Consider the following 22602-nt stretch of genomic DNA (forward strand, 5'->3'; position numbering starts at 1 on the left):
CTCCAGCTTTCCAAAACCGAAATTGCTACCACGTTGGTGACTTTTCACATGCAATAACATTCGTACGACCAAAGTTCTGAGATGTAATATTGCTCGATTCGCTTCACGGTTGTAAAGCAGAACGTACAATTTCCTCGAAGAAATATTGCTCTGTTTGTAAATGGAAAATTGGTCTCGAATTCAAAGTTAACCAGAGACCGGTTCGCTGCTCTCCGTAAATATTTGTTTCAAAACAGTGCAGCAGCTTTAACGAAAAAAGTTGCAACTTTTCGATATTATTGAGATTCGGATACCGAATCCAACAATTTCCAATCGTCTACAGAACAACGTGTACAGAATCTTCGATAACTAGTGATACAATCAGGAATATGATCGTTCTGTACGAGAAAACGATTCAAAAATATAGAATACAATTATTCCATTCGAATTTTAGTCTCTGAGAAAATTTTTCGTTCAAGATTCAACGACTGCGCACGATCGAGTTCTTGTTTAACGTGTCTGTCCATTATTCGTTATTTCTACTTGCATAGGTGTTCCTAATCCTCAACAATGATACCATTCCTTCGAATTGGTTCCAGTTAGTCGCCAAGTTCGAAAAAAGAAATAGAAAATATCGTGATCAACGTTCAAAAACACCCGATTGAAAATGACGAATAATAAACAAACGCGACAAAAAAAAGATCGCAATCGAGATCACGCGTAGCTCGATAAATTTTCAAAATTATAAAAAGAGTAAAATTACGTGGAGAAAGATTCGAAGATTAGAAATTTTCCAAATTTTTTCCAAACAATTTTTATTCTATATTTTTTATATACTTTCTCGCGTAGAACGACCACGTAGTCGTTTGTAACGGACACGTTGTAGAATCTGAGTTGAAGAAAATACACTCTTGTCTCTGTGAGTGCAGTTAAGCGCTAAAAGAGGGCATAAAAATATAAATCCAACGGTGGAAAATACGGCGCGAGCATACGTCGTGGTTCTCGTATCTCGCAGAATCGCTTTGAGTCTCGGTTCCCTCATAAATGCGCTAGTTCTAGACAAATATGATACCGTGTGCCCCGAGCTCTCATCCGTTTCTCAAAGAAACGAACGATCGGCTGGACAACCCAAACGATACGTTAGAAACGGTGACCAAGTGGCCTTCGGAGATTACAATTTTCTGTCCCGAGTACCGCCTCCGTAATGGCACGAACACTTTCCTCGCAAAGCTCGGTACGCGTTTAAGGTTTTACCTTGAACTTTGCTCCGGTTGGCCGGTGAAGTCATGAGACCGCTGCGAGTTATAAAATCTGCCGCAACTACCGGACTGGAATCGTAAAAAAAGGAAATACGATTATGAAACTGTTTACCGGTAATAAATTCAGGACCTTGGAGTAAATCGGATACGAGTCGTGGTTGTTAAATCATCGTCATCGTTTATCTCTACGTTAATCGCTCGTGTCTCGAGTGTAATAGGTTTCGTTTATGCTCCCGTGTTACGAGAGGGCACATTGGTAAAATGAAAATTAAAAAAAAACGAAATTTCACGCGATGTATTCGTTCTACGCTAGGAACTACATAAAAAATATAGAGTAACGTTTGTTTGTAAAAAAATCTCGAAAATTTCCAAACTTTGAATCTTTCGAAAGTAATTTTACTCTTTTCATGATTTTCGAATCAATATCGACTCGACATCGTGAACCGTTAGAATAATAGTGAAAGTATTGAATATAACAAAATTCGTTAAGTGCAAGATACGAGTGTTAAATCATCGTGTCTGTTCATCTCTACGTTAATCGCTCGTGTCTCGAGTGTAATAGGTTTCGTTTATGCTCCCGTGTTACGAGAGGGCACATTGGTAAAATGAAAATTAAAAAAAAACGAAATTTCACGCGATGTATTCGTTCTACGCTAGGAACTACATAAAAAATATAGAGTAACGTTTGTTTGTAAAAAAATCTCGAAAATTTCCAAACTTTGAATCTTTCGAAAGTAATTTTACTCTTTTCATGATTTTCGAATCAATATCGACTCGACATCGTGAATCGTTAGAATAATAGTGAAAGTATAGAATACAAAAAAATTCGTTAAGTGCAAGATACGAGTGTTAAATCATCGTGTCTGTTCATCTCTACGTTAATCGCTCGAGTCTTAAGTGTATTAGGTTTTCATTTATATAATACTTCCGTGTTACGAGAGAGCACATTGGTAAAATGAAAATTCGAAAAAAAAACGAAATTTCACGCGATGTATTCGTTCTACGCGAGAAAATACATAAAAAATATAGAGTAACGTTTGTTTGTAAAAAAATCTCGAAAATTTCCAAACTTTGAATCTTTCGAAAGTAATTTTACTCTTTTCATGATTTTCGAATCAATATCGACTCGACATCGTGAACCGTTAGAATAATAGTGAAAGTATAGAATACAAAAAAATTCGTTAAGTGCACGATACGAGTCTAATAATTCGTTAGAATTATTTTACAAGATACAAATCGCGATTGTGTCAAATAATTCGTGTCGAATACTTCGTTAGTTAATAATTCGTTGGAATAATTTCACAAGATACGAGTCACGGTTGTTAAATCGTCGTATACGTTCATCTCTACGTTAATCGCTCGTGTTTCGAACGAACGTTTCGTTTATGATCCAACGATACGAGAACACCTCGCTGGCCAACGATATTTCAACTTTCGCTACACGTTCTTCGTACCGTACAGGCTGGTTTACAAGTCGCGAGGAATTGACAATGGAACAAGCGAATTTTCCATGCACGTCACTCGAGGGATCAGTTCGTTTCGGATACATTGATCGTCGCCCTCTCCGAGCCGAAAGGCGTGCAAATTAATCAATTGGAATGTTCCATCGCAAAAGTATAGTCGAATATCCAGTGACGGGAATTTTCCAGAGTTTTACGAGTCGAGACCCAATTTCGAGAACGATTACTTTTCACGACTCTCTTGGCAGTGCATATTTTAAAGAAAATAGACGGAGATTGATTAAAATGTATCGTTTCACATTTTCTATCGAATAGATTCTGTTGGATTCCATTGTCTTAAATTGTAATACAAATTGTAAGAAAGGAGAACAATCGTAGGAATTTGTCGTTTCGCTCGACCCTCGGATATTAATGGAAGGATACGAATCAATTAATTTAAATTAGTAATTAATTCTGAAATTAGAATCGAAGTGGGAAGTAAGAACCACGAAGGTTAACGTTGACGCAACGAAATTGAACACGACGTGTATCGATTTCTGAGTGTGAATACAGAGTGGTAGAAATCTGTGTAACGATGGCATAGTGAGAACGAGTATGATATTCGTACAATTAGCAAGGGAGTATATTCCGATGAAAACTGGCTTTATTGCGTTATTAATGCTACACCGGTTCGTTCTTGAAACCGGGTTGAACTCGTTATTATTTGACATAAAATACCCTTAGTTTAATAACGATTCCGTGGTATTTATACAGTGTGTACCGTTTGAAAGCTGGCCACTTAATTTTATCATTCTACACGATAAAAGAGTATTCGATAAACGATTTAAATAATTCCAAAAGAGCGAACACGCTGCACGGAAAATTTCTTTTCAATATTATTTCTCGAAAAATTCTCAAAGTCGTCCATTTTTTTTTTTTTTCTAACGGAAAACCTATATAATTTTCCTTCGTGAGCTGATAGCCGGCATGAATATGCATTGAAACATGAATAATAATACGACTTTAAAATAACACCAAGTATTAGAATCTTTATTAATTCAAGTGCTTTACTATTCGAGCGTACAGAGTTTCGAATAACGGATAAAAGTCGAAGAAATTCTACAAAGTAGAATCAAAGTACACCTTTTCTTATCGAAAATTCATTGTTTCGTAACCGTGGCAATTAATTATCGTTATAATTCACTACGAATAACAACGAGAGTAAAACGATACGACAATTAACGCACAACATGGAATAAATATCGTACGATATCTGGTAAATTACTACCATCACTGGAATTGAAAACGTCCGATGGTAATTGTCACAATTAATAAAAACGAGGATCAACGTAAAGCTGTAAAAATTGAAAGCCTCGATGAATTTCAATTCTGGAGCGTGATCGTCGTCAATGTTTGCGTATTGTTTAAATATCAATGTTACGATACCTCGTATTATTTACCCATTGCAAACCTTCGATCGATATGGATAAATAAATTCTCGTCGCTGGAATGTCCGTTAAGCTGAAAGTTTACTCGTCGTGTCGCAAACTCCGCGTAAAAATGCATATCGGGGATGACACTCGAAAAACTTTCACACCGGTTACTTGCGTTTTATGTTTGGTAAATGTTGAGACAAACGCCAGAGTTTTCGAGTAAACCACCTTTGAGCCTGAAGTGACTTTCGTGGGAAATGTTTGACAGGACACGTAACCAGGCCATCCGCGGAACCCTTGAACCGAGTCAAGTGATGCGGTTCCGCGAGAAGCATGGCATTTATGAATAAATAAGCGCCAAACTCATTTCCATTTTTCGGTTAAACAGAGACGGAACATGTGGGAATACCTACCGAACCGTTTGACATTCGTGAAATAAATTTTCATCGTATTCGATCCTGTTACTCCACTTCCATCGATTACATAATCTCTAATTGGTATTGCATCGAACGAATGCACCACAATTGGTCCTGTTTAGGAAAGATTTTATTCGCGACGATAGTTACGTTTTACTGATTATATTTATTCAATTCGTATTGATTCGTGAGTAAGAGAACGTGTTTAGAGTAAGTAATTGGAGTAATTGAAACGTGTGTAAACCATTTTTAGGGAAGATCTTATTCAGGATGGTAGTTACGTTTGACTGATTATATTTACTAAATTTGTATTGATTCGTGAGTAAGAGAACGTGTTTAGAGTAAGTAATTGGAGTAATTGAAACGTGTGTAAACTATTTTTAGGGAAGATCTTATTCACGACGATAGTTATGTTTCATTGATTATATTTACTAAATTTGTATTGATTCGTGAGTAAGAGAACGTGTTTAGAGTAAGTAATTGGAGTAGTTGAAACGTGTGTGAATCATGAAGTAAACGAATTCAAGTCTTTCGAGGCTAGAATATAAATAATATACAACGAGAGAGTAGTAGTTTAATAATAGAGTAAGCACGATTGAAAAATTGAAGAAAATGTATCTATCTACCGATTACGTAACTTCTAATTAGTGTCACATCGCATGAATTGCGACACAATTAATCATTTTTAGGAAAGACTTTATTCACGATAAGAGTGAGGGAATTAGAGCAAGTGAAACGTGTGTAAATCATAACACAAATGAATTGAAATCCTTCGAGGCTCGAGTATAAATAATACACAACGGGAGAGTCTTTTTAATAATAAAATAAGCACGAACGAGAAAAAAGTGTACATCGCCGAGAAAAAGCCTAAAATAGGCTCGAACCTTGGCTTAAAAAGGGTTGTAGTATGATAAACAAGTGCCTCGCTAACTTCACTGCTTTCTTATACGAAGGTTTTGTTCTTATTATAGTAGATAAGGGACCGTCAAAGGTTCGACACCGAATATCTCGTGAACTATGAACTACATCACTGTGCAAATGCATCATTGAACTTTAGAACTTCACCCAGGGATATCTTCTCGTCGGAGATCCTATAATTTTGATTTTCATCGTCAGAGTTTCTTTATCGCGTACGATATTACATTCTATATAATCGATTTCTACGTAAATCGATTCTATGTATGCAATATTGGCGCATATATTCTTACACGATTCCATTTTACAACAATTCCGTATCGTTCTTTCGATAAGAACAAACAAACGACCGATCGAACCCTTTGCTTATCGTTATCAAATTTTGATACTCGACGGTGCAACGCTCGTTCATCCGTACTGATATGCAACGTTGATACGATACGAGGACACGCAACAAATGGATACAGGGATTATCCTGACGCAGAGCTGATTTTATGGTATTTTAAGTGGTTCCAAATGCGTTCACACTCCGAAGGTACGGGATGAAACACATACTCAATGCTGTCTTTAGACATTACGGGGCCCGTTCTTATTCAAATACAATGAAAAAGTCGGTTCGTGTGTACAAATATGCTTCGAAAACATATATCATTCGAGAAATTATATTTTATGGAGCACCTCAGTTTCGAATTGAAATTTACCAATAGAATAATATAATTATAAAAGCACGTTGAATGAAATTGAACGGTTACTCCAATTACTAAGTATACGATAATTGGTAATTAGGTATACAATAATAAACTTTTCCAAAGAGTAATTTCAAACCGGTAGAACGAGACACTAGGTGCACGTGATTGATCGTAGAAGTAATACGGTACTCTAAGGACGAAATGCACGGAGAGTGCATTGGAATCTTCGCTTATACGTCTCGATTGCACAGAGTAAACGTTGTTCGAGCGACTCCGTGTTTTCGAGGAGTTTTGAAGAGAAATTTGACGATTTTCGTTTCTCCGATCTCGGTTCTTAGTCCTTTCCACTTATCGATATCGATTCGCTAAACGAACCCACCGTCGATTCCAGAGTGGAAAATAGTGAAAATAGAAGAGAAAATAAGGATTTGCGATACCGAGAGAAATCGAAAAATAATTCGAGAGAGAAGCAACGAAGATGACGAAAACGATGGAAAAGGAACAGTGAAAAGCAGAACGAAAGAATAATGTCGTTAGGATAACAGTGTGAAAGAATAAGCAAAAAATGTTCTCTCGGGAATGAATTAAAAGTGTGCAACGAAGTAATTCGAACGTAAGAAGTAAGCCGAACTACAGAATGGCCGATAGTAGTAGGGTTTGAATGTCGGTTACGATAAGCAGGAAGTGACGAGGAATAAAAATAGATCGAGGGGAAGTCAAATATTCATAGACCACAATTCGATCAAACAAGAGAGGGATATATACAGTGGCCGGAGATCCCATTAGCAAGAAAAAAGAAATTACATTAAATTTTCATATGAAAATATAAGAATACGTGGGACGTGAGTGTATTGGAACGAGAAAATGGTTACAGGAAGAAAGTTTGTAAATAATGTATATATATATAATATATATGGAAAATATAGTTTTTACATAGTGGTCTTAATTACTCAAGAATTATTTTACCCTAAGGGTAATCACAATCACGATACCGAGAGTATAAATTGTCTTCATCGTAAAGAAACTTTGTTATGTTTTTTATTAAACCAATGATTCGAATATTCTTTTTGTTTCGTTATTACTAAGAGTTCGAGATACAATTATTAACTTTTCCTTGATATTATACTGTTTCATGTGTTCTCATCCTCTGTCGTAATTTTTGATTCGTTTTAAACGAACTGATATTCCATATATGTTACACTTTCTCTATTAATTCGCACCAGAAAATTATTTTAACATTTTTAACTTAATTTGATCTTTTCTGGTGCGTTTTCCCTGTACTGGTCACTGTTTTGCAATTAGAAGCAAAAGTTTGTAAATATTATTTTGTCGCGTACCGAGGGCAATAACGAAAAATAGTATAGATTTCTCCTCTACTTTGTCCCGCATAAAAAAATTACCTTATGCGCAAGAAACGCGAGCAACAAAGTCGTTAAAATAAGTTTCTCGGTAATGCTGTGAATTGTTGGAGCAATTCGATCGTGAAAACGCGTGAAGTAGAATTTACTGCAATGCGGTGACTCCGTTAATGTTTTCGTGGATGTCTATATATACGAGTGTACCTATAAATGTCAAGAATTAGTTGATAATCGAATTCCAAGAACTTCGTTCGCGTGAATTTCGCCCGGATATATTATTGGCGAACCAAGAGCATAATTTTGTAAATTAATTATTTATCCGAGCACAAATATTACCGTGTCTATTTACCGTTAAAGATTCGCGGCACGGTTTAAAATTGGATTACGTTCCAAGGTCGTTTTACCTCCAATTGCATCGAACTTTTATTGTGGATATACTCGTAGAAGTAAACAACTTTTGAACAAAATCTCTGAAATACGCGTTACTGTTTCGCGAAGCTTATGCCAAATCGTATCACGACTCTGTAATCAAATTGTAATATTTTCGGTACGTCTATGCATTAAATTTCGTAAAAAATTGTAAGGAAAAATCGACGAATTATAAAAATATATGCAACAGAGTTTGATAAAATGTGTAAAATTTATAACAGTAACTACTACTATTTTCTTTGAATTTTCCAATGGTAAATACTATTTTTTTGAAATAGCTAAAGTCTATTATTTGCATAGAATATACCTATGTACAATACGAGTAACTGCATTTCTGCATTTCTGCATTCTGCATTCTGCATTCTGCATTCTGTATTCCCTATTCTGTATTCTCTATTCTGTATTTCTCTTATTGCTGTCCTTGCAATGTAATACAATTTAGAGACAGTCGCAAATTTCCGCCCCCTTTGTTAAGAAAATTACGAGCCACGTCAAACATAATAATTCAACTAATTTCGCTCGTAATCGGCTTAACCGAAGACGGGACCGGAATACCTAATATCGCGAATGAAATTTGTAGGAAAATTCGTTTCAGTTGGATACCTACGGGCAAGTTTTGTATCGCGGAGAATAAACACGGCTTACGGAAATACAGATACGCTCTTCGATAAATATTTTCACGGATCAACGGTACTCCAATTAATGTTTACCCCACGAGTGAAAGTACGAGAATAATTTTGCGGATGACTCATTCCCATCTTGGTTCATTGACGTTAATTTGCCGAAACCGAGCGGCTATTTTCGTAAATCGACTTGCCGGCTGGTTAGTGTAATTTCGAGGCCGTTGAAATGTTGCGAAATTCCGTGGTCATGAATTACGGTTTACTTGTCGTTTGCAACGGTGGCTGTATATTGAAAGCCATTTGTTTCTTCAAACGTTCAACGACACGCCGTGAAATACGGTGTAAAATTGTCAGACCCCCGACGTGTTGCAGTTTAGTCTTGGTGTTATTCCCTTGAAAATCATGTCGCATCGAGAAATTTCAAGCGTCGAAAAACGCACAATCGTTGCACCGGTTTCTTCAGTTCGATGCACTCGAACCGACTAATCGAATTAAATTCTTACTGAAAATAATCACGCCCAATGTTTTACGATGTTCGGCCAAGAAAACGTGCCACTTCCACGAAACGAACAATTTCGATCGAATTTTCTAACCGTTCGAAATCTTTCAGTTTACAACAATTGTTTCTAATACGAAGCTATTACTACAATAGAAAGGTATTTTTTTTTACTTTTGTATCGAAAACGTTGAAATTTGTTGCACGAAACAAAAGTAGAAACATACGGTTCATTGTTACATAGAATTTTAATTTTTCGATATACCTTTTTTTAATTTATCGTTTCAACGTACAACTAGTTTATTTACAAAAAAATTCAACTTCATGGCTAACTGAATATATTAGTAATGTATATTCTATAAAAATTCACTTGATTCATCAATCCCTTCATCTAGTGAAATTTTCTTTTTTATTTGTTTAAGTACTTCGATATACATACGTACTAACATTTGTGGCACACACTTTCGAACAGTGTAATAAGATCTGTGCTATTATAGCATCGATTGAACAGTGTTCTTTAAGGCTTGCACGTACTTGAAAATGTCGATGAATAATGGTTTCTTTTGCAGCATCGAAATTATAACGTTTCCGAGATTTCACTGTATATGTGAATTTATGAAATAAATAGGGACAATATTAGCCGCAATACGTTCGATAAACAGTTTTGGAAGGAACTTTGGTAACAGCAGCGACGAGCGCGTCAAGTTGCAGCTGTTTGCGACAGTACTGCTCTCAGCACCGAGGCACTTGCATCGAACCCTGCACTTATTGTTAACTTCCACATTTTATCAAAATCAAACGAATGTAATTGCACCAACCGAGGCATCCATTCTTTTTTTAACGCATTGTTAAAAGTATATTTAGTATTGTTGTGGAAAATTTTGATTGGAAACAATATACAGTACTTGGTATAAAAATTGCTGCAACTTGAGTGCAATCAATTTGAATGCAATCCTTTCGGTTCAACTTTCGTATGACCGGGAACATCTTGTATTATAGAGCATTATGCTAATTTAGTATAATTACCATGTTTCCTATGTATCTATTATATATTCGATAAAGTGTATTTCTAAGGACTTGTGAAAATTCTATGGCCACTATATTTTCCTGAAAAATATAAATCTTTAGAGTACAATTGTACAATGTAATGACCAACACCTGAAAGTTGTTTAATGACACTGGAATATATAATAGTTCTCTACAAAATATAGGTTTTTACAGTGCATTCTACACCTGAAAATTTTTCAATAACATATTGTACACATTGTACACTATAACGACCAACACCTGAAAATTTTTCAATTAAACTGTAACGAACGACTACCATTGTAGCCTTTAAAGTACATTATACACTATAACGACCAAAGCCTAACAATTTTCTAATAACCCTAAAATATACAACCACTACCGTAGTCCCCTAAAAATTGTAGCTTTTTAAAGTACAATTGTACACTATAACGACCAAAACCTGAAAATTGTCTAATAACCCTAAAATATACGACCACTACCGTAGTTCCCTAAAAACTGTAGCTTTTTAATGTACAATTGTACACTATAACGACCAAAACTTGAAAATTTTCTAATAACCCTAAAATATACGACCACTACCGTAGTCCCCTAAAAACTGTATCTTTTTAATGTACAATTGTATACTATAACGACCACCTGAAAATTTGTTAACAACACTAGAACATATAATCACCATTATAGCCTCTAAAGTACATTGTACACTATAACGACCAAAACCTGAAAATTTTCTAATAACCCTAAAATATACGATCACTACCGTAATTCCCTAAAAATTGTAGCTTTTTAATGTACAACTGTACACTGTAACGACCAAAACCTGAAAATTGTCTAATAACCCTAAAATATACGACCACTACCGTGGTCCCCTAAAAACTGTAGCTTTTTAATCTACAATTGTACACTGTAACGACCAACACCTGCCAATTTTTTAATTACACTGGAGTAAAAATAACAGGCCCCGGGATCCCTAGGGGCGTCACTGGTTCGTGATACAGTTGCCCGAACCGTAGAACCACGGTTCCTGGAGGCTGCGCATAAAGGCGGGCCAATGTAAACCGCAATCTTCATTTGTTGCTCGAAAGCTTACGGCCAGCCGGCTGTCAGTGGCGCTTTGTTCGGTGTTTTCGTTGACTGGAAACCGTGTGTGTGCTTACTTGAGTTTGTGCGCGTGCCACGCAACCCGGAAAGGTCAGCACCCACCCATACCCCACACTATTAACGATTCGTATCGCGTTCACGCGCAAATTGCCATTGATACTGTACGCGCGTTAAGGATCCAACGATTCTTATCGCTGGTACCGATTGCTCCATTTTTATTTTTTGTTTTTTTTTTTTGTTTTTTTTTCGAAAGTGCCCGCCTCTTGTATTCCAATTTTTTCTTCTTCCTTGATTCTATTGTTCCTAAATCGTAATCGAGGGTGTTTTGTGCAATGTGAAGAATACTCCGTGAAAAATGTTAATTGACAATTGGAACGATAAAATAATCGAATTTTGCACACGTAGCACTTTGTTCGTGTCGTCACGAGTTTTTACGTTATTTCTCTCGATTGTTAACACACCGACGGAGTGAAAACACTATTTTGGCGGGCTTTGCGCAAACTCGGTTTGAACGTTGTAGTGACATCTAGAAAAAAAGGGAGCGATGTATACGGATGACTAACAGTGTTAGAACAGTTTATTATTTTTTTTACTAAAAATAGTACCGATAACTTGGTCGCGAGTTTGAAATTTCGATTACGTCGTTCGTGGTGAATGTTTCAATTTATTTAAATTCGTTGTTGCGTAGCTTCTCGTTGGATGAACACGTAACTCGAGATGAAGCAATAAAAATAACCGATCGAGGAGGAAATTCGTGACAGTGAATTTAAACAAACTTGTAATTTTGATTGTTTGAATTTCAATTGGGACGAAAGTTGAATTTTCAATCGATTTTATCATCTGTACACGTCTATGTGTTCTCTTTATATACTTTATAAAAATAAAATGCATCTATGCATATATTGCATATGTTTTTCATTTTAAATGTCAGATAACCTTGAAGGGATGTTAAATATTCTGTAAATAGATCGCGAGATAAAGAGTGTGCCGTGACTGAAAAAAGTTTGGGAAACTCGGTTGCTGAAACTCATCAGTGTTTCCCAAATTGTTGTCTGCAAATATTCATGGAGACCCTCCCCCTCAGCTCTTGCAAAAAAAAAAAAGAACTAAGTATTACAGTGAAGTAATACTGTAATATACTGTAATATTTCATCACCGTTAAAATACACATTAAAAAATATTTTATCGTCAGTGGTACTGTTGTAACATTGTTCGTTAAAAATGATTAATTTCTTCTTAAATACTATTAAGTATATTAATACTCGAGAGAATCTACTTCGGTCAATTAATTTTTTTCATATTTATTTTTACGTGCAATGTACGCAAAGTTTAAATTAAATGATATAAAATCGTTTAAATGCGATAAGAAATTTGAAAGGATACGTATGATAAATAAAATACATTTAAGAAATAATAATTTAATTCTACTATCCAACGAAAGTTTTTGCTTTATCGTGAAAATACAGAGAAAGGTGGAGTTTGAGAAACACTGCTCCAAATAATCACTTTACACACGAAAGTACACACATAGATCGTTAAATGTATTCACACACGCGAAATTTCTGATCAACAAATCGGTTAATCGGACAATCAGTTGGGTCGATCATTAAAACCTGAAAAAGTTCGGTACTTATGAGCATTGCCACGGATCTTATTGACTCCAGTGACCTTGAACTATACCGAAGGTCACTGAGAATACTCAACCCAAAATACGGGTTGTTCTAGCTTTAAAGTTGTAAGCATCGAAAGATCGGAAGAAGGAGACAAACGATTACTTATCATTGTTAATTGGAAAATTTATTTTGAAGTTACAATTGTTCACTTCTCGTTATTCTTTTAAATCTAGTATTAGATCTAGATTTAATACACGAGGCCATGAAATTTCTTCCTTCAACCTCTTCAAAGACGATTTCATTAAAAAAAAAAATATCAACCAGTCCATTACATCCGTCAACCTTGTAACAATATCGTCGTGTGATACACTCAAGTATGACAAACAAACAAAAAGAAACAAATGCTCGACAAACATTTACTTCGAAGTACATTCAAAATTGAACGGTACACAAAATTGACAAATTATTCTTCCAAAATATATAATATTTCTCTTACAAAATATTGCGTACTTGTCTTACACAATACGCATACTTATATGAAAATTATTTTATCACCGGTCGTTTTACGACTTGTTCGAAAATCTGCTACATCCGGAACGATTATCCGTAAAAATCGCTAACCGAGAATGATTTATACCTCGGATGGTCGACGTTCCGTTTTTATTTTCTACTATTTTCGTTCGTTGATTATTTAATTATGCTCATTCTCGGCCCGTTGGTTTTATCGCGCGTCTATTTCCACGATGCGTCGGCCGGAAATGTGTTTTCCATTTTTGGCGCGTTGCACGCGGCCCGCGGAAAATAGAAAAAGCTGCAACTGATAAAGCGGTCTCTATCGATCACACGTGCATACGTTTTGACGAGATTAAGCGGGACTCGTTGCGTCGACTACCCGCGAAGTATTCATTTTGCAACGCCACATGGAAGTTACCCTATTAAAATTACACAGCGTGCAGCGGATTAATTGCAACGCCCGCGGCAAGACACGTAACCTGCATTTCCCACGACCGCTGCAATTTCGTTGTATTTCTATAAACGCGAGAACCGAAAGAAAGTTTCGCAAATTATGCGAAATTAACCCTCAAACTTCCGTTGGTCGCGTTTAATATCGATCTAATTAGCAATGCACACATCTACCCGATAGCAACGATTTCCTCGTTTATAGTTAAACACAACTCTCACGCATGAACAAATACAATATCCAATTTCCCTGCTAATTAACGCACGAAATGTGAATAATCTCGTTAGCAAACTTCCACGTACCGTGGAAAGATAACACGTTGCAATCGTAATTAATGCAAAATAATGCATTTTCTTTTCCTTTTTTGCAGACCACGATTGAGATGCATCTGTTACCACGTTGCCTGAACGACGAGATGCAGCTACGATGTACCGTTTGGAGAACCCTCGGGGCGATCCTGCTCTAATGGTGTGTATTTCTCCTAATTTACATATTTTAATGGATCGATTTAACGGGGTATTTCAACCTTTAAAGTTTCATTTTTCGATTATTAGAGAAACATGTGTTTTATCATCGATCGTTCATCACCTAGAAGCGAGAAAGTAGCTTTTCCGCGAGACACTTACAAATTTATATTTTTTTTTCATCGATCACTTATCTATCGTTCAGGGGCCTTCGCGAGAGAAATTTATATCTGATCGCTCATCGCTTATCTATCGCTTAGAGACAAGAAAGTATCGCTACTGCGGAACAAACGATCACTGAAAAAAACAAATTCTTCTCGACGAAAAATTTTCCTTACTCCTACCTGATAGATTATTTATAAATTTCAAGTAAGAACAAATTTTTTTTCATACGAGACACAACCCAGACCTAACTCAGACCCTTACAAATTCAGATTTTTTCACCGATCACTTATCTAAAATGTGTGTTCCACGAGACACTGAAATTCATCGTTAGCGCGAAACTTTCACATCCGACATCGATCAACGTGCGAATCGCTCTAAATTGTTATCATTACCGATGTCTTCGTTTCTCGTTGCAGCGATTGTCGCGTAATGAGAGGAGGAGAATGCAGAACGGCAGAGGTGGTTAGATGAGCCCCGATCTACAGACCGGTGCGTGCAGAGATTATCAAAAAGTCGTACGCGAGACACGAAAACGCACATCCCGGAGGGAACAAGAAACCGGGGACGAGCACATGTGTGAAAGAATACGCGGTCCAACCTTGGTCCGCGACGTTGGCGGCATGGTCCTTTGGGCCACTGTACTATTCCTTCAAGGAGCTGGTTTCGTCGGTAAGATGCACAATATTTAATATTTCGATATTTCATATTTTAATAACTGTTGGAATGAATGCAACAACGATCTTAAGGGTGTCAGATGTCGGTGTCAGTTTCAAGAACTGTCTTTATATTGGCGCGAAAGGGTCGTCCGCCATGCAGTTAACAGTTTGGCCATTTTCCTTTTGGTTTTTCTTTTCAGTCGAGTTCCAAATCCAGATTCAAAAAGACCACAAGACACTGTCGTCGTTCACATCAAGACACATCACTGTATACGCATTTCTTCGAACTTTATATTCTTATATATACAATAAATATACTACCAGATACGCGAGATCCCTACGTATTATAATAAACTAGATATCATAATCTGAACTTCACAACAATAACAATTGAATTTTTACACGTGAAACTCCCGATGCGTGCGTTGCACCGAATTGCACGGTTCTGAAGTACGTTGAAGTATTTACGAGAATTGCATTTTTGCATCGAAAAAGATTTCTATCGACCCGATAAATTATAGACGCTTTAATAATACACGAGCGACGAGTTTGGTACAAACTGTTATCGAAGACTGGACGAGTGGGAAATGGTCGATTGCAAAGTGCAAGTTTCCCGTTGGTTCTTTTCGCTTGGCGTAATTGTAAAATAAAATTGAAAAATGGAAATCACTGCATCTCAGTGCTGAATCATCGTCACCTGCAAACAGGTTGTAAATCGTTTACTACATCTCCTCGTTCGCAATCGCGATCTCAATTTGCAATTCGTATCCAGCCCGTAAACAATAATTGTGACCAATAACCTTTCCTCGCGTGACTTCCAACTTCGTTCCATGCGATTCCCTGATATGACATCATGAATTGAATTATTCGCGCGAGTGGACGTTCCTTGCAATCTATATTCATGAAACAACAATAAAACACATTTGCCCGGGTGCTGTTCAAAATTGTATGTCGTTACAATCGTTCGTAATTCTTTCCTTTCGAATTTGTTTCTTTTCAACGTCGGTATTGAACCGGCCGTAAAACCAAGAAGAGAAATTTTGATTCTCGAAGCCATTGATTATCAATTTTTCTTTCAAATATTTCTTCGTGACGCTAGCGATAAAGTAACCGCAATCACCATAGTCGATTTAAAAAGATGTACACAAGTACCACTTCTCTTGGAAACATAATTTACCATTAATATTCTGCCAACGTAGAAACAAACGACGTATATTCGGGCAAGATTATTTAATACCTTCTATTGCGCGTTGAAACATTTAATTGATAAAAAAATGTAAATAGTATCTACAAATAAAGGTAAATTCTCTCTGTACACTTGTACAAAGTATTAAGTGTCCACGTTTAACGAACGTGTCATCTGAATTGGTATAACTTGAATGTACAACTAACGCGAAATAAATATCACTTCTTATCGATCTTTCGCTTAATGTCCACTCCTGTGAAATAGTGTGTAATCTGTGAAACAGATTTGCATTCCTCGTTTAACGTTTGCATCTATGAAATAACGTGTAATCTTTAAAAAGAGATCTGTTTACATGTACGACTTTACATTTACTTTCGATTTCTCTTGTATAACACCAGCACAACGAGAGCAAAAGAAAAATAAATCTGTTAATATTTAATTACGAAATAGTGTTAAAAGGGCACTAGAATACAATTATTAATCTTGTAAACAAAATATGTACGAAAGAGTGTTCGATTTAAAAATCAATTTTTCAAATAGGAAGTTGGAAAATCGATTTACTAAAAAATCGTCATAAAAGAATTATATATTCGTAAGATTCTTTTCCATGTACTTCGATGTAAGAACAAAAATTATTGAAAGAAGTTTTTTGTATTAAAAAGAGTAAATTGTGTCTTTTCTTTTCGTTACATTGATTCGATTTTGAATCGAAGAAATCGATAGGAAAAATTTTATCAATCGATGAAAAAAAGATCTTTCGAAGAATCACCGCAAGATATCGGTTTTTCTACTACACTGCATTCACCTGCATATGCATATTTCTTTTTCAGGCTCGGTGACAGGTATTCCTGGCGTTCCAGAAAACATTACGGTGATGTTCCTGAATCCAACGTCCGTCCGTGTTTCTTGGAGTACCAGTCAAGTTGAACAAGTCGAGAAATACGACGTCACGTACAAACCAACCGATGCCAGGTGCGTTTCCTCGATTACAATACTCTGGAATCCACTTTTGTACAGAATTGTCGAGAAAAATTCAAACATCACAAAATACATTTACGAGTGACTACTGTACCACTTACTCTCGATACACTGTGGATCGTACGAAAAGATATGCCACTGTTTAAAATACTGTCGAATTTGTAAGTACACCAAATACAGTAACTGAAATGGGTAAAACTATCGTGTGTATAAATTTTAAAAGAAATTCATAGATAGATGTTAATCTCGTATTTTTCGACATACCGATCGCGTGATACGTTTCGTTTGGAACACGTTCGTTGGATTACGTGCTCCTCGGAAAACAATTGTGAAATTTCATATTAATAATTTTCCTAATGTTGAAACGTTGCTCGCGTTCAACGTGATTAGTGTAGATTTCAGCTTGAATACTTCACCAGCTTTTTTCATCCGAGTACGATAAAAAGTTCCATTACGAGACTAGTACAATAAGAAGCGTGTATATAAAATTTAAGTTTCAAAAGATGTAACATTCGTATAAAGTGTCACGCGAGTAATACACTTGGTACATTGTCTTCTCGAAAGTTCCAAGGCGATTGTTGACTAGATAAATGCATATTTTCCACGAGGGGGATTATACAATATTCAAATGAGTATTTAATATTCTACGTACGAATTTATGTATACTCCAGTGTCACGAAATTGAATCGTTTCGAACGAAAAAGAAAAGAATTGGAATACATCGTTCCATTCGGTATAATTAATTAAAAATCCAACTGTGTTCCAATGTTCCTCTGTATTTGTATTCTCAGAAAGAGGAAAACGATCCACGTTTCCCCCCCTCCCCCCCGAATTGAAATAACTAATTACACGCGACACGTGAACACCAATAATAATAGCTGATCGATCAGAAACGAGTGCTCCGATTTATTTACGAATCGATATCGGTCGGTGTCAGATTTTACATAAGAATTAATATTAACCGATACTTTCACTTCTATTGCGGCGCAGGAAACACAACGACAGGTACATAGCACTTTTTCAAGTATTTTTTTTTGTTTTTTCAAAATCGTGCATCTTCACAGACACCTATTTGTTTCGTGGTAGTTCAAACGAACGAACAATGCTTGTAGTACAAGTATTTAACGAGAACCCTGTACACCGTAGCGTAGCAAAGTGTCATCGAAAATTAATTAATAAAACGAACAACACTTAACACACCAACGGGAACGGTGAATGATAAGTCCCCGTTTTCATAAACAGACACGGGACTTTTTAATCTCGATCGTGAGATTCGGACACGAGAAATGTGTAATTTTAACGAGGTATAAAATGTTGGCTTTCGTGATCTCGAAACGAGCGGCAATTAATATTTATCGCGGTACTTCCATTACCTTTTATTACCCAAGGAAATTGTTCGATGACAGTATTTGATCGACGCAACGATATTTACACGAGAACACACAAACACACGTTGAGAATTTTTTAATAGCGGTTTACAACTCGGCTAACGTCTTACACGTTGCTGCGCAAAGTAAATAGGCATTCTATTGCCAGCGAAACATCATAAACTGAGATTTGTGCATAATTAAACGTCGCACGTGTCTAAACCGGAATGCCCAGGAATCGTTTCAAGTCACACAGTGGCCAATTTGTTCGATCTAGGGACCATCGAAATATCGAATTTCTATAAATAACAAAAATCCATTTAATTCACGATGTAGACGTTATGTATTCTAAGTAATTATCGATCCGATTAAAATCGATCGTCGAGATAAACAGTGCTGAGATGAAATACGCGTTTGGTACAAAAAGAGTGGCTAATGTTCTGAAAAGATATCAATAGTTTTCAAAAAAGTGTTAAGCACCAAATTAGAGCGAACAAAATGATTTTTTTAACTTTCGATCTTCTCGTTAGTAATTACCACAAGATTTCACCATAATTTCTGTCCCTTCTCTTGATGTCACTCCAGACGATGGTTCTGTTTTTCGTGTTCTTTTTATCGTAATTTTAAATCAATCTGTTAGAGAATTACGTAATCGTTATTGTAGTGCTTGTATTTGAATTTCTTGCCAATTGAAGCTAACACGAATTTCAAAACCAATAAAGTTCCAAACCAAGGATCCATAAATATCGTTTTTATCATTTCCTCTTCCTGGCTTGATAAGATTGGCCACTGTGAGTCAGTTGTTACATATTGATGAGCAGGAATCCCAGAAGAGACTATTAAAAGGAAAAGCAGAAATCATTTCTTTCTATTCGAAACTCACGAATTTGTCAATTCCAAATATATTATAATTAACTTTTTCATACCTGGTTCTTTATTTTCATAAAATAACAATGTTTCTTACGAATATAAATACAACAAAATACGTATATCTTCAATACAATGCTCTGCTAGCTGTAACAAAGTTGTACAAACAATAGATAGAAAACTATCGAAACCTTGAATTCTTAAAAGATACATAAACCGACTAACTCAATTTTCGAAATGATCCACCACCTGAGATTTTTATTCGCAAATTTGATCGACGAATATTTTCCAAATCAACTATCGAAATATTAACGATACGAGTAAACGAGTCTGATGATAAGACACCTTTCGCTTTCTAAATGGATTACTTGCAAAAGAAACGAAAACGATCGAAAGTGGTGAGTGAATAATCACTGTTCATCGACCCAACACTTATCGGTCAATGATCGGTACGGTTTCTTGCAAATTTAGATACAGTTGTTTGAAATACCCGGGGCTTAAGCGATCGAAACTGATGATTACAAATTACAGGTTATAGCGACAGCAACGCCTTCCTTTGCTATAGTTGATGGTTATGGTACGAACGTGACTCGTAACACATTTATATATTTATACTTACGGTCAATAACAGTGTAACAAGATGAAATTCTAATTAGACGCGCGAGATGAAATGCACGTTAGCGTGTTGGTGAACTTGGATGGTGTGTATAGTGTAGGTTGTGTTGTCCACTTGTTCCCGACGTATCGGATACGTGTTATCGGTTGTGTTCTCTTATCGAGGAACACGTGACGCGCTTATAACGATGCGTTACGAAAACGAAAGGAGAGGAATATTTCCGATTTCCCCTTTCGGTGAGTATTGTTCTGGGATTCTTGGAGTTAATCGAGTAATTATTGGAATTTCTCGCGATTGGTCTTCCGGGTACGCGAGCTGCAGAATCGTTCAAGATTCTCAGATTATGACGTTTCGAAGGGTGACGAAACTGAAACATAAAAAACCGCAAATCGACCATTTGCGCTCGAATTCAAAGTTCGATGAACAGGTCACGTGGCTCGAATCACCACAAAGACGAGAGAACCCGAAATTTTCAATATATTAGATTGTTCGGGAAGTCATTTCGTTTTCCAAAATGGAGAATATATAATTTAATAAAATGTTTATACGCTCTAATAAAAATCGTGTTTAATTTTCACCAAAAAAAACGAAACGACTTTCCGAACGATCCGATATAATAATTTTTTTATCGTCGAAGAACATCGAGGAACATTATCAAGGGGTTACACCAGTAAATTATTGAAGAGTTTTAAAAAAATATACTACCATGAAACTATATGTTCGAAGAGTTCGTGTTTGTAGTACGTGGATATACATCGTTTACAGAGTACGAAAATAATTTTTATTTTATCGGTAAGTTAATTTTTCATTTAAAACGACGGATCTATTCAAAATGATGTGTTTTCTCGTGTACGATGAATATCGTTCGTTTAATCGATCGACTTATGGAAAATAATTTTTGTCAATATTTTTGAAAATTCCAACCCGGTGTAATCCCTTAAGAATTCTTGTTTTCAGAAGAAGTAGTTCGTGATTGCTTTTCTTTTACTCGAAGAATGGATTTACTCTCTTCTGGTGCGATACACAACTTTTTCTTTTCATCGAGTAAATTGGAAAATTTATAATGGATAAATTGCGAAGCCGTATATATATATATATTTCACAATCGAATCGAACTTATCGTATTTGTTCCCACAGTATTTAGAAATTCACGCATGTTTGATAAAACAGTTGTATATAATTTCTTGATTAATTTTTCGATTAAACTGTGTCTCAAAGTAGCAGTTAATCGAGCAAACAAACTTTCGATGGAATTTAAAATTAGTTCGTTCCCTGTTTTGTTTGTCGTCGAATGTATATGGAAAGACACTTTGATTGTTGATGGCCGTTCTGGTAAATGTTGGTAAACATATGCAACTTTTAACTATCGACGTGTAATTAGTTTAAATAATATGTTATATCCGTTTGTACCCAGTAATCGTGAAACTGTACTGCATAATAACTAATCGCAAGATGGTTAGTTACAGGGTGGTGGCGGAGGTCGCAGGAAATAGCGAAGCGGTAACGTTGAGCGGACTTAGGGCTGACACGCAATACCAACTCATCGTCACTGCCGTCAGAGCAGGCAAAAAATTTCGAAGTCGACCAATCGTCTTCCGTACACTCGGTGAGTTTCAATAAATCTCTATTTTCGCACTTCAATCTTCATTTCACCTGTCCCTACCGATATATTTACCAACAAAGTACAAAATATTAGTATTGTTGCGTAAAATTTCAAAGTCGACTAATCGTCTTTAGTACACTCGGTGAGTTTCAACTATCTCTGTTTTCACACTTCAATCTTCGTTTCACCTGTCCCTACCGATATATTTACCAACAAAGTACAAAATATTAGTATTGTTGCGTAAAATTTCAAAGTCGACCAATCGTCTTCAGTACACTCGGTGAGTTTCAACTATCTCTGTTTTCACACCTCAATCTTCATTTCACCTGTCTCGACTGATATATTTAATTATCAACAAAGTGCAAAATATTAGTATTGTTGCGTAAAATTTCGAAATCGATCAATCGTTTTCCGTACACTCGGTGAGTTTCAAGTATCTCTGTTTTCACACTTCAATGAACTAATGGATTAATCGCAAATTTTAATTTTCATTGTTAGATGAAATTAGATTCTCCATGCGTGATATATCGCTTTCATCTACGACTACCTGTCATAGAAGCGTTCGCACTGATATGAATCAGTATCGGGCAAATTGTAATTAAAGTAATTGATCGACCATTACGATTAAAATGGAAAATCGTTCGTGACGATAAACGTTAATTAACGGTCAATTTCTGAAGACACCGAATCGTAAAAATCGAGTATCTCGTTTTGGTGTTTTTGAAAAATACAACTACTCAAGAATATATTCTTGATGATTTATTTTGTCGTTTCATAAAAATAATAAACATTGAATACATAAAAATATATGTCATAATAATAATATCATTGTACCTTTGAGAGAAAAATTCATACTAGAAAGTAAATATTATCGTCTCGATGTTGCACAACAATAAAATACAGAGAATAGATTAAGCTAACAACGATCAAATCGCTTTTCTCGAATAATATTTTCATAAAGGA

At 35.9% G+C, this 22602-nt stretch overlaps 2 protein-coding genes across 2 annotated transcripts in view; one reads left to right on the forward strand and one right to left on the reverse strand.

The window, feature by feature from the left end:
* Window positions 1-22602, reverse strand: part of Sprt (PDZ domain-containing protein sprite) — a 145580-nt gene that overhangs the window by 90485 nt on the left and 32493 nt on the right. The gene's annotated exons all lie outside the window — the stretch shown is intronic.
* LOC143143693 (uncharacterized) overlaps window positions 1-22602 on the forward strand; it is a 103475-nt gene that overhangs the window by 47162 nt on the left and 33711 nt on the right. The window contains exons 6-9 of the mRNA XM_076305266.1: window positions 14108-14205; window positions 14783-15035; window positions 17039-17180; window positions 21497-21642. Coding sequence (XP_076161381.1) covers window positions 14834-15035; window positions 17039-17180; window positions 21497-21642 — 490 coding nt within the window. The 5' untranslated portion in view covers window positions 14108-14205; window positions 14783-14833. The remainder of the gene's footprint in view (window positions 1-14107; window positions 14206-14782; window positions 15036-17038; window positions 17181-21496; window positions 21643-22602) is intronic.

Source organism: Ptiloglossa arizonensis, chromosome 2 (genome assembly GCF_051014685.1).
Source record: "Ptiloglossa arizonensis isolate GNS036 chromosome 2, iyPtiAriz1_principal, whole genome shotgun sequence".
NCBI classification, from domain to species: domain Eukaryota; kingdom Metazoa; phylum Arthropoda; class Insecta; order Hymenoptera; family Colletidae; genus Ptiloglossa; species Ptiloglossa arizonensis.